Here is a 12,991-nt window from a genome sequence, read left to right on the forward strand (position 1 = left end):
AGATAATACATGCCAGAAGGATATGTCCCCAAAAGATAAAAAAATATTCTAATTTTTCTATTTCTAATTTCTCTTTTCTATTTATAGCCACTCTGTTGAGTCCAGAACACATTGATGAAATAATACAATGTATGAAAGAATAACTTATACCAGATATAGAACCTGAAATATGGGATGATGTATTCAGAAAGGAAAAGTCTTAAAAATCATTAAAAATGAAAACTAAGCTAGAAGGAATACAATATTGAATAAGCACAACAGATAACACCTTTGAATAATTAGAATATAAAAAGGAGAAAAACTTAAATATTAAAAAAGACAAGAGATAAGAAAGATTTGAGAGCAAGTAATAAATTAAAAGGAACAGGCCCATCGGGGAGCTGGGGTGACTCAGTCCGTTAAGCGTCCGATTTCGGCTCAGGTCATGATCTCAAGGTTCATGGGTTTGAGCCCCGAGTCGGGCTCTGTGCTGACTGCTAGCTCAGAGCCTGGAGCCTGTTTCAGATTCTGTGTCTTCCTCTCTCTCTGACCCTCCCCTGCTCACGCTGCCTCTCTCTCTCTCAGAAATAAATAAAACATTTAAAAAAATAAAAGGAACAGGCCCAGAAGATTTTAATATGCACATAATAAGAGTCCTCAAAAGAAGAAACCCAAAATAGAGAACAAATATTAAGAACTATGATTAAAAAAAATCTTGAAAAAAAAAAAAGTTTGAAATTGCTCATTGAAAGACTGAACCAGACATGGCCTGGAATAGTTGTCCCAGAACAGCAAACACCAAAAGAGTCTGTAAAATTACTGGTCTTTAAAGGGAAAAATCTTTTGAGCATCCAAGTAAAAATATCAAATTATTTATAAGAAAAGGAAAATTAGATTACCAACGAAACCATAGTGACATATTAAAGATGCTGTGAGCCAGGAGTTTTATATTTAGCCAAACTGATTTTCAAGTATAAAGACCTTAAACTGCTGTCAACATGCAAGAATTTAGAGAATATTGTTCTCATGGGTCCTTCCTGAGGAATTTACAAGAGAATGGGATTCAAACAACTCAAGTGAATAGAGATACGTTCACATGGCTCTGCTGCTAAGTAGTAAATTTTATTTACTAATAGAATTAATAGGGGATCAAAAAAGATATAAAAAATCTAAAAACTTGGGAAACTACTGTGAAGGGATGCACATTTTTGGTGATAAAACTCTTAATCAGGAAAAGGAGATAGTGAATACCATAAAATCCAAGAAAGCTGTTACATTTGGGGAGAAAAGTGGGGATTGTGACCACTTGGGGTATGTGGATGGGTTCTGGAGTGACTATCGATGCTGTATTTCTTGACCTGGATGGTATTTCAAGAGTGTTTGGCTTATAAAAATTTATTAAGCTATACACTTATTTTATGTGATTTTTCTGTGTCTGTATTTATTCACCATGAGAAGTGAAATTTATTTTTAACTTATTTTGAAAGATTAATAATACTCCCAATAATGAAAAGACAGGTAGTGATAGAAAGGTGACAAGTATCTTTAAAAACATAGAGAAAAATATTATATAGCAATTTCCTCCAAATTTCCGAAGGCTTTTATGATAAAGACTAAGAATGCAGTGCATTGCAAAAAAAAAAAAAGTTTATGAGAATTCCACATTAAGCATATTTAGTAGTTTTCAGGGGGGTGTAGGTCAAATTGTGCTTAATTTATTTTATCAGAACAAGACGTAGATGCTAATTTAGATTTTTGATATGAAAGATTAAAGTATAAACTTTATCGTCTCTTGCTGAAAGTTCTCTGATTCCCCTGTTTACTGTCACTTTCCCTTTACACAAACAATTGGCTATAATTTGAACTTAATAGAGGGGATGGGAATGAATATCCTGGTGCGGTCATTATGATGTAGTTTGAGAAATTTCTATACACTCCTGCTAAACTGGTCCCTTGCATCTGAGCTATAATTGAGTAGAAAACATATTTGATAGTTAATAATTATTAAGGCCATAGGAGCTATCGGGGATGCTGGGTAAACTGCCATATAAGTACGTGCAAAGGAAAGACTCTAGAAGATTAAATCAAGTAAACCTGGGTTCAAAGCCTGATTATTCTGCCTCAGTTTCCTTATCTCTAAAATGGGGTAATACTTTTTATTGGAATCGTAAAAATTCAAGACAATGACTGTAAAGCATTGAATTCAATACTTAGCAAGTCAAAGGTGCCTACTAGATAATTATTTTCTCCCGTTCCATTACTAGCTGTCTGTCCTGGATGCTCAGAGGATAACCAAGGAGGTAAGGGATATGGCAGTGGGGAGGTCAGGGCTTGTGGAGAAGCAAGTGGCTTGTTAGGGTCTCAAAATTTCCTCAACTGATTTCGAAGGGAGCACGAGACACAGAAATTATTTTTCCTTTCATTCATGAGATGACCTCATACTCAAGTGGTTTTGTTGGCAGCAACTTTAATTACTGCGAAATTGAATATTATAAGAGGAACCCCAGGGACTGTCTCTTGGCTGATAATGTAAGCTGGGGTTCACAATGACGTAGAGAACAGAGACTGTTACTCTGCATGGGAAGCCCTAATGCTCACAATCATACACATTTTAAAGGTTCTCTCCCCTCTACTTAAACAGTATGGTCAGTACTAAATCTACAACAACTCACTAAGAAATCCCAGTGTGAGTTTTTACCAAATAGGATGGAGTTACAGCTACTTTCAGACTGAGCCAAAGTCGGATGCTTAACTGACTGAGGTGCCCCTGTATACTTTTCTAATAGAAAAGAACAAACAGCATTAGACAGACAGGTTTTCTTTGTTTTCTTCCCAAGTCTAAATTGCTTGTAGGTTGATTTTTCATAACTCAGAGCCATTTTTATTCAAGAAGGGCTATGTGGTTTTCTCAAGCAATTTCTTGCCTAGAAACTTCACCAAAATGGGTAAACTTATTTTTCTTCCTTCCTTCCTTCCTTCCTTCCTTCCTTCCTTCCTTCCTTCCTTCCTTCCTTCCTTCCTCTTCCTTCCTCCCTCCCTCCCTCCCTCCCTTCCTTCCTCCCTTCCTAGGTNTTCCTTCCTTCCTTCCTTCCTTCCTTCCTTCCTTCCTTCCTTCCTTCCTTCCTTCCTTCCTTCCCTCCTTCCTTCTGCCTTTCTTCTTTCTTTCTTTCTTTCTTTCTTTCTTTCTTTCTTTCTTTCTTTCTTTCTTTCCTTTTCTTTTCTTTTCTTTTCTTTTTTTTCTTTCTTTCCCAGTTGAGTCCCCACACTTCACAAATGTTTTCTGGTAACATGTATGTCAAGTAAGTAGCTGTTTCAAAGTCAGGTTTGGAGGCAGTGCTATTGGTAGGAGCAATTTCTAAGGGGCCCACTGCCAAGGAATAATCATATGTTTCACTCATACACCCTCAGTCTCTAATACAACCGAATGTGTGAAATGCTGCTGGGCTGGCTTACAGGAATGCTAGCAGAAATCCAGTGAATGCTGGAAAGGATATATTCTTGTACTCCCCAGAGGCCATTTCAATATTGTTAATTCTTAACTGGCCTGGCTGGTGTATTTGACAAACAGCCCACTAGAAACATTTTAGGGTTGACATTATTTTATTCATCTGTTGAAGCCTGCATGCAAGAACTGGGCAGCCGTCATAGCCTCTTACATTTTTCCAGCAAACTTTCATCTAAAGGTTTCAAAGGACATGCCAGGCATTAAAATAGTCCTGTAGAAAGAGAAAAGCAAGTCCTCAGGAGAGGAGAATCATAGAGCTTCAGGAAATTACGTGAAAAGCTTAGATCACCTTCTCTCCTACAAATAGCCAGTGATGGAGTCAAGATTCAATTCTGATTCTCTACTAGTCCTAGGGGCCGCTCTCCGGGCAGTAATGTAATACAGATGCTGTGGAGTGTTGAGTCCTCAGTTTTCCCCTTGATTTTTTGGAATGAAGTGTTCCAAAGTATTTATTTAAAAATTTCCACTATAACATGTGACCATGTAAGTTTTATTTAATAATTATGCAACTTCCATGCTTGTTTCCACAAGATAAAATTTAACTACTACCAAGATCCTTAAGTTTCTTTTATCCCTTTTCCTCATTGTCTCTGCCTACATGTTATTCCTGATGTTGGTATTTCAGAAAAACATATTTTTCATTTTCACCTCATTATTCTTATATTAGTCTAATCCCTGCTACATGTGTTAACGGAATTTGCTTATGCCAGCAAATAAAACATTCTTAGAAGGAAGAAAAGTTGAAACTTCTGGACTCTATTCTGGAAGGAAGGCAGTCTTGCTAGCTAAGGTTGAAATTTGTATTCTCTTCTGCTTGATTCCTGATGAAGAAGGATCATTCAGAGTTGCTCACAAGGTTAATTTTCTAACTACCAACAATGCTAAGAAAGAACTTTTGTCATCTTGACCAAATGAATTGCTCAGTATCTTAGCACACATTCCCTTTTATTAAAATTTCCTGGGTGACTACTGGGTGTCAGATACTGAACTAGTACTGAAGATATCACCTTGATGAGGCCACCATTTCACTCTGCAAAGAGCTCAATATGACAATGACAATGACACTGCGATATGCAAGCCTTATTTTCAAATATTATTCTGGCTGCTAGTTAGGAGTAGGTACTTAGTTAATGCCCAATACTGGTCATAAATAGTTAAAAAATTGACACTGAATCCCCTTCCTTCTTTCTGTGTCACACATACATACATACAACACACACACACACACACACACCATTATATTTAAATATAATGTAAATAATAAAACTCTGATCTAGCCAATTTATTTAGTTGTCCCACCAATTGGAAAAGGAATATTTTCAGAGTATGATTATGCCCTTTTAGGGAAGAACATCTGAGCTTCTCAATGTTTTCTTATCAGAACTAGAGTTTCAAAACACCAGGACCAGCAAACATTACTACAACCCTGCAAAGAAACAGTAGTGATATCTTAAAGCAGAGTGCTTGATTTTCTTCCATACTGTATGCATCACTGCTCAAAGTAGAATATTAAAAACATAGAAATTGCCTTACTAGATGCTAGGAATATGTAAGAAGTAGGAGAATTTCCACTTCTCTTTCTGGATAGGCCATTCAAAATGTAAAACTAGGTCATTTGGGTGAGGACTAAAACACATATTTTGTTTAACTTAATTGCCCATGTTTGGGCATGAGGTACTGGTAGTGTTCTCACAGAGGAGAGGCTGGGAGGGGGTTGTCTTTTCCGTCTGTTCCTTGATTTTGTGGCATTTTTATTGGTTCAGATTCTTTAGATGAAGCCAAATCAAGTGTTTATATTTGCCCATATACAATAGTCATAAAAGATACTTTTCTATAAAGTAGAAACCCAAATGTAGGTCAGAGTGAAATGCCTCACACAGTGCCTTGCACAGTGGGGTGTACAAAAATAGTTGTTGCACAGATGAGTAAAACAATTATACTGCTGAACAAGATGTTCTGTGTGATTGACAGGGACTATACTTCCTTTCAAGTTTACTCTGCTGGTTGAATTCTTGAAAACATTCTAACTTGGTATAATCACTGAAGATGGCAGTGTATAGAAATAGTGCATAGAAATAAATAGTTGACAATGACTATTTCCCATGGGGCTAAATTATGTCATAAGTCCAGGTAATTTCTCCAGTTAAGAAATTATCGTCAGGGGCACCTGGGTGGCTCAGTCGGTTAAGCACCTGACTTTGGCTCAGGTCATTATCTAAAGGTTCGTGAGTTCCAGCCCCATGTTGGGCTCTGTGCTGACAGCTCAGAGCCTGGAACCTGCTTCGGATTTTGTGTCTCGCTCTCTCTGTGCTCCTCCCCTGCTTGTGCTCTGTCTCTCTCTCTCAAAAAAATAAATAAACATTACATAAAAAAAGAAATTATCATCAAAACCACAATGAGATATCCCCTCACGCCTGTCAGAATGGCTAAAGTCAAAAGGACAAAAAACAACAAGTGCTGGTGAGGATGTGGAGTAAAGGGAACCCTCATGCTTTGTTGGTGAAAATGTAAACAGGTGCAGCCACTGTGGAAGTTCCCCCCCAAATTAAAAATAGAACCAACACATGATCCAGCAATTCCACTAACTGATTATTGACCCAAAGAAAACAGAAACACTAATTTGAAAAGATACATGCACCCTTATGTTTATTACAGCATTATTTATAATAGCCAAGATATGGAAGCAGCCCAAGTATCATTTGATAGGTAAATGGATAAGGAAGATGTGGTGTATAGAGGTATATATTGAATATTACCCAGACATAAAAAAGAATGAGATCTTGCCATTTGCAGCAACCTAGATGGATCTAGAGGGTAAAATGCCAAATAAATCAGAGAAAGACAAATACTTTATCACATGTGGAATTTACCAAAAACAAAAGATCAAAGAAAACAAGAGACCCCCCCCCCAAAAAAAAAAAACCCAGCAGATTCAAATATAGAGAACAACCTGGTGGTTGCCAGAGGGGAGGTGGGTGGGGGAGAATGAACTAGATAAGAAGATTAAGAGTACACTTATTGTGGTGAGCACTGAGTAATGTATAGGAGTGTTTATATTGTACACCTGAAATGAATACAGCACTGTACACTAATTAGACATACATTTGAAAAATGATTAAATAAAAATTTAGAAAAAAATTATTTAGGAAGGTATTTTTATTGATTTTGGGAGAAAGTTCAGGAACATGAGATGAGGCTTTTGGCCCTACTCTATAAAAACTCTATTGATCCAAATTAAAGGTTTAAAAACAGGATTTGGATTTGTCCTAACAAAATAATGACAAGCATCTGAGAAAATACAGATGTGCAGATGAAGAAAATACTTTTGTCCTCAAAGCTATTACCATTTTGATTTAGTATTTGAACATAATTTTATGATTATGAAATGTTTGAATAATCATTGCATTTATCTGCTGCTTTACAAATTTTTTAAAACATCCAGGTGTTCATCAATCACTAAATATTTATTCCTTACCTCTTATATGCTGAAACTGTGCAGAATGCTGAAATCTATTGTTTTTGTTCACCCGACCAACCCTTTAGCAATTGAGAGAACAACTAAGAACGAAAAATAGGTATTATAATTCTTACATGAGACCCATGTAATTCAAGTTTTCCAAACTATTTGAATGGAATCTTATTTGAATGGCAAAGTGCTAGGTGAGTACTTGTTTCCCCAGGAGGGCATGTATAACATAGCACCACGCTATTATTATTTTTGGCATCTATGCAAGAGTAGAAACCAGGCTCTTTGAGAAATCTACATGGAGTGCAAAGTTGCCCTTTAACCTTCCTCTCCCCACTTTCCTTCTCTATCCTTCTCCAATTTCTGGCAGTCCCCCCTCTCCATTATTTATTGCCTTTATTTATTCATTCCATTTACTCACTCACCTGACAATTAGTTTTTCAAACAAGAGTAAGGCACTTTGCCAGTGGAGAAAGCACAGCTATGAAAAAGAGGGACCATGTTTAAGGTAACTATGGATTGTGTTATGAAGAGAAGTCATGCCCAGGCATTACTACAGTACAAAGAAGAACATGATAAATGCCACTTCATGTACATAATTGTGCGAATTGGGAGGACAGAAAGCACCCAAGCTCTACACCAACAGAGATTTGCCTTCTCTTAAAGTACCCCTCCTCTCAACCAAACGTTTTCATTTTTGCTACCCATGAGAACCACCTGCAGAGTTTTACTTTTTTTATTTTCTAAATATTTTTTTAATGCTTATTTATTTTTGAGAGAGAAAGAGAGACAGAGCATGAGTGGGGGAGGGACAGAGAAAGAGGGAGACGCGGAATCTGAGGCAGGCTCCAGGGTCTGAGCTTCTGAGTTGTCAGCAAGAGCCTGATGCAGGGCTCGAATTCATGAACCATGAGATCATGATCTGAGCTGAAGTCAGACGCTTAACTGACTGAGCCACCCAGGTGCCAACCACCTGTAGAGTTTAAAAAAGTCCTGGTACTCAGGTCACATCCAAATCCTATTTTGAAAAGTCTCTGGAGAATGGACTCAGATATCAGCATTTTTTAAACTGGTTACTCCAATGTGCAACCTCAGTTGAGAATTATTGCTCTAAAAATCCCTTCTTCTTTTAAATCCCATGTTATGGAAACTTTATCACTTTCCACATTACTGTGGGAAGGAGCAGAAAAGGAAAATAACTTGAGGAGAACACTAATTTTTCTCATCCTTTTAATAAAAAGCAAATAAGCAAACAATAAAATCAGTAACAACAGCAAAGCTGTCCTCTTCTGTAAGTTCTTGAGGTAAAGAATTAAAAATTACCAAAACAAAACAAAACAAAACAAAACAAAACAAAAAACCCACACAGAGACCTTGGTAATCAGTTGTGGATGTAGCAGTGAGGTGGCCAGAAAGGCATTTCTTAGCATATGGTATAGTTTGAGAGCTTCAGGAAAGAAATGTGATCCTCTGCACGGAAGATGAGATTGAATAGGCTAACCCTGCCTGGTTGGATGCAAAGGTCTTGGACAAAGGAAATGCAACAGCAGCAGTAGATTTGATTTGTTTTTGACAACCAACCTTGAATATTTATTTCAATAAATTTCACAATATTAGAACAGGGACCAAATTATCAAGCCTTTTTAGGATTTGTAACAACAAAACAAAACAAAATGCAATTCATGAATCAGGACTAGGAATCTGACCTTAAATGTGACGGATGGGGGTGATCATCAGAAAACTGTAACAAAGAGATCCCCAATATTGACTGCAGTTATGAAATGTGTTGTATAGATACGAGAAGTGTCTCATCAGCAAATAAAAACTAAGTAAAAGAACACAGAGGATATTTATTTTGAAGTGTTCTGTTTCCATCTGGTGCCTAAAAGCATCTTTCTGTGTTCTTCCTTATATCATCAACAGTGAGGTAGATTAGGAATCCGTGGATAAAAAAGACCCCAATTGTAACTGTTTTATTTGTTTGTTTTTTACTACCTGTGAAAACTTGGGTTATAGTTGAATTCTCTGAGCTTCAGATTCTTTAGCAGTAAATAGGGGGATAATATTTGTGTGAGAACATTATCAACATTAGGGGCGCCTGAATGGCTCAGTCAGTTAAACGTCCAACTTCAGCTCGGGTCATGATCTCACGGTTTGTGGGTTCGAGCCCCACATCGGGTTCTGTGCAGGCAGCTCAGAGCGTGGAGCTTGTTTCAGATTCACTGTCTCACCCTCTCTCTGCCCCTCCTCTGCTCATGCTCTGTCTCAAAAATAAATAAAAACTATAAAAAATATTTAAAAAAGAAAATTATCAACATTAAACAAAGAACAAATAGTTGGGTTGAGGTTCTTAATAATTTCAAGACTTTTCCACCTCTTTCCTTTGTCTGTTGTTACTGATATAATCTCTAGGACAGCTTAAATTCTTGCCAATGTAGAGGAGAGGAAAATCTTCACACAGATTTGCTAATGGTGGAAATAAATTCTTCGGGTGGAAATGGAGGCTGGGTCATCTAGCCTAAACATGATAGAGTCTTCTGCCATGAATCAACATTTTTTTTAAGTTTATGTCTTTATTTTGAGAGAGAGAGAACATGTGTGCAAGCAGGGAAGGGTCAAAGAGAGAAAGGGAGAGAGAGAATCCCAACCAGGCTCCCCGCTGTCAGCACAGAGCCCAATGTGGGGCTCAAACTCACAAACCCGTGAGATCATGACCTGAGCGGAAATCAAAAGTCAGAAGCCTGATCAACTGAGCAACCCAGGTGCCCCTGCTGTGAACCAACTTGATTAACTCAATGGGAGCAAGTGGTGGGATATTTTTGAATCCTATGTTTGTCTACTCCTATAGGGCCTTATGAGAAGGTCTTACTCTAGATTAGGGATGGCCAACTCAAGGGCAGGCAGGGCCCTTGTAGGTCTGAGGCAGGGGTGGGGGTGGAATTTGTGCAACTAGAGAGTGAGAACATGCTTGCTTCAATCAGGTGGTTGGCATGTAGGGATTTAGTCTCAGTTGTTGCCAGATTTGATTTTTCAAGAAAAGTCAGATCCATATTTAATGTAAAATCTCCCAGTTTTTAAGTGTTGACAACTAATTCTATTTTCTTTCAACATCCTGTGGGCCAAATAAAACATATCTGAATACAGCTTGTGTGCTACCAGTTTTGCAACTTTTGGATTTTGAAGGTACTTTTCACTCCCAACATGCGCAGCTCAAGCCGAGCCCAAGAATAATTGCATGTATCGTGTGAAGAGTTCACCCTTCAGACTGGAAATACAGTAATATCCTCACTTCTACATAAGTGTTTCCTATTGTTTCCTTACCCATAATTAATGTTACCCCTCAGGGAATTCTTATGCAAATAGCTTCTTGTTTCAGAGTTAAAATCAGTTACATTTCTTGTTACTTGCTGAAGTGCATAGACCTAATTTTCTGCAGATTAGTTTTATCATTTTTTTTTTTTTTTTATTAACACATCTAGTGGCTGCTTTCATTTCTCCAGGACCCTCCTTTATTTTACACCGGGTCTTGGGTGTTAAAACTTTAATGAACTTTCAGCATTTGTAAAAATTTTGGAGAAACACAATCCTTCATCCTACCTGCTATGAACTGAATTGTGCCCTCTCCCAAATACTATGATGAAGCCCTAAGCACCAATATAAGTGTATTTGGAGATAGAGCCTTTAAGGAAGTGAATAAGGTTAAATGAAATTGTAAGGCTGTGGCTCTTCTCCACCAGGACTGGTATCTTTATAAGTAGAGGAAGAGACACCAGCAATGCAGGTACAGAGATGAAAGCCATATGAGAGCACAGTGAGAGAGTGGCCATCTCCAAGTCAGGAAGAGAGCTCTCACCGGAAACCAAACCTGCCAGCACCTTGATCTTGGACTTCTGCTTTTCGGAACTGGGAGGAAATAAGTTTCTGTAGTGTGAGCGACCCAGTCTATGGTATTCTGTTATGGCAGCCCTGGCAAACTAACACATCATCCATCACTATCCTGTCTCTGATGTCTGATGTCTCTGGGCTTTTAGGATCCTTTAAGATTCCAGTTATTCTCAGGGAAATCCCAGTTTTAGATTGGTCATCTGACTTCCTGCTCATGGCATTGTGGAAATTTTGTATCTCCAGTCCAAAGTGTCCCCCTTCTGGGAAATACATCAAACTTTACATATAATGGCAGAATACAGGCTATTTGGTGACTCACCCATAAAATGTAAGGTAAAGGAAGCCAATCCTTTTCCCAAGTTTTAAAACTTCTCCTCGTTTGTCAGATGCTCCTGTGAGTCGTACTATGCCTACTTTCTTGAGGCTGGAGAGCCACTTGTATGCATGTTCATCATCTTTTAAAACATCTTCAAAATCCAGAGTAGGTAGCTGGAGCTCTGAGCCCCAGTACTGACATTCTGTGAACAAGAAAAGGAAGAAACGAGATGGGGTTACATCGTGTTTCTATAAAATGAGAACCTCAGAGAAGGGGCTAGTTCATTGAAGTTGACCTTTGATTTATCATGGAACTTATCTTCAGTCATATTAAGAATGCCCAAGCTACCAGCTTGTCTTCTTTGGAGCCATGCCAATCTACTATATACTCCTGCCTACCACGGTCTGACCCATGACTGGCTTTCATTGTATCTCACGTATCGAGAGAAGATTTAGCTTATGGATAGCTCTTGATCTGTATGTCCTTAGGGCTTCTCTGCCTGGCTCCACTTGGAAATGATGCTGAAATATTGTGTGTTTTAACCGCCAAGTGACATTGCTCAACTCCAAATAGATGACAAAATGTGAATGATGGACTTAGAACAGCATATGCGTATTTCTGAAGGTGAGAGGAGTGTTTGCCTTGGTAGGTACAATTCCTTCTTCCACTTCATCTGATAAGAAGCTTTCTCTGAGGTCAAATCATTCTTTAGAGGGAACCAAAACTATCCATAGGGATGGAAAGGTGAAAGGTGTGGTCGTGGGATGCATAAAAGATGCATTTTGCGAAGACCCTTTGATGATAATGCCACAGCAGATAATGTCAAATCCCTCATGATCAAATGCTCATAAAAAATGTCTACTTGAAGAAACAGAAAGGAAAACAAATGGAAAAAAAATAATTTGCTCTGCAAACCAGGCTCTCCTAAAGGAGGCAGAGCACAAAGATGTCATTTTGCCAAGGAAAATAACTGAGATATTAACAACTGCATTCAGGAAATACCTGACTCTAGCTAATCCATTTGATTTCTTCATTTTTGGAAGAAAGAATTTGCTTTAGGAAGGCAAACCTTCCTAACAAATGACAGAACGAGATCTTATGATCTCAATAGCATCCTGAGCAATGCCTCAGTTTTTTAACTGGGGAATATATGTCATGTTACAGAAAACAACCCCAAAGCCCCCATTTTAAGAATGAGGAATGGGTCAAGGTGCCCGTGTACTAGTTGCAGACTGGAAATCATTCCCTCTTTGATGTCAACATGTCTGTTTCTGCAAAAACAGGGATTTCTCAGGAGCCAGATAGGAGCTTTACTAGTGAAAAGTTCCTCCTGCCCTTCCAGCAGGTAGTTAGCCACCGGCTAAACAGTCGCATGCAGCTGGCACCATATGAAAGAGGATATGAACAGGGTAAAAACATAGAGGCAGAGAGGCCTGGGTTTGAATTATTGTGTTGCATCTCACCAGCTAGTTTCTTCATGTCTTTTCTGAGTTGCCATCTCTTCATTTACAAAGTGCCGGTCATTTGTCGGCCATGCAGTGAGATAATGCAAGGAGCCTAGTACAGTGCCTGGCTAGACTGCTACAGTAGACCACTGCTACTACTACCACCAATGATAATAGCCAATATTTGTGGAGTACTTTCTAGATGTCAGGCACAGTGCTGGGCACTTCCCATATATTATTTCTTTTAATGTCCACAATTTAAATGTGCAACAGATGCTTTCAGCATTCCCAAACTATAGAAAAGGGAACAAGGATCCAAGTCATGCGAGCTAATGATTTCCAGAGCTGGTTAGTCAAATCCAGGCAACCGATTCCAAAGTCTGTAATTTTAACAA

The 12,991-nt window shown here is 38.3% G+C and overlaps 1 protein-coding gene across 4 annotated transcripts in view; it reads right to left on the reverse strand.

Moving 5' to 3' along the window:
- BBOX1 (gamma-butyrobetaine hydroxylase 1) overlaps nucleotides 1–12,991 on the reverse strand; it is a 61,593-nt gene that overhangs the window by 23,734 nt on the left and 24,868 nt on the right. For all 4 annotated transcript variants that reach the window (XM_039217103.1, XM_039217104.1, XM_039217102.1 and 1 more), the window contains one exon: nucleotides 11,155–11,353. In XM_039217103.1, the coding sequence (XP_039073034.1) occupies nucleotides 11,155–11,353 (199 nt within the window). The remainder of the gene's footprint in view (nucleotides 1–11,154; nucleotides 11,354–12,991) is intronic.

The sequence above is a fragment of the Hyaena hyaena genome, unplaced genomic scaffold, assembly GCF_003009895.1.
Source record: "Hyaena hyaena isolate Hyena2069 unplaced genomic scaffold, ASM300989v1 scaffold_668, whole genome shotgun sequence".
Classification (NCBI taxonomy): domain Eukaryota; kingdom Metazoa; phylum Chordata; class Mammalia; order Carnivora; family Hyaenidae; genus Hyaena; species Hyaena hyaena.